General features: G+C 35.4%; 1 protein-coding gene across 2 annotated transcripts in view; it reads left to right on the forward strand.

The window, feature by feature from the left end:
- The window catches only part of LOC119592632 (arginine--tRNA ligase, cytoplasmic-like), a 19,098-nt gene that overhangs the window by 8,020 nt on the left and 10,479 nt on the right, over positions 1-599 (forward strand). For both annotated transcript variants that reach the window (XM_037941527.1, XM_037941529.1), the window contains exon 3: positions 395-596. In XM_037941527.1, the coding sequence (XP_037797455.1) occupies positions 395-596 (202 nt within the window). The remainder of the gene's footprint in view (positions 1-394; positions 597-599) is intronic.

Raw genomic sequence — 599 nt, forward strand, 5'->3', positions numbered from 1 at the left:
AATTAACAGTATATCACTTGCATTGAGATGGCATATGTTAGAAGCATTCTCTTTCTTTTCATAAATGCAAATGTTAACTGTTCCTGTATTTACTTCATCAATGCATCATAAAAAATGAAAAACTTAAATATGCACAAAAGTAGGCAAACACGAAGAGTGATACAAACAAACCAAAAAGTTTCCATAGCCAGCCTAGGTTCCTCATCACTTCCACTTTTCCTCTTTTTTGTTTTTTATCATCACCTCTCTTGTTCACAAACTATCAGTTTTATAAGGTGTAAAATCAGTGTGGAGATAAAGTATATACAGGCCTGCTGTGCTTGATTTAAAGATATATACATGTATGAATGTTTAATTATTTCTTCTGAAATCATTTTTTCTCTGCTTGTAACAGAGTATAGAGGCTGCTGGAGGTGATGCAGGTAGCAGCAATATAGATGACTTTGGCAGCCACATGTGTAATATCATTGGTCAACTGGAGAAAATCTTCACTAAAGCAGTACTCTCTGCTTATCCTCAAGCTGTCAACCCAGTGATTCAAATTCAGCTTTCTAAGCATGCAGATTATCAGTGTAATGCTGCTATGGCTCTTGCAAAGG

Source organism: Penaeus monodon, chromosome 30 (assembly GCF_015228065.2).
Source record: "Penaeus monodon isolate SGIC_2016 chromosome 30, NSTDA_Pmon_1, whole genome shotgun sequence".
NCBI classification, from domain to species: domain Eukaryota; kingdom Metazoa; phylum Arthropoda; class Malacostraca; order Decapoda; family Penaeidae; genus Penaeus; species Penaeus monodon.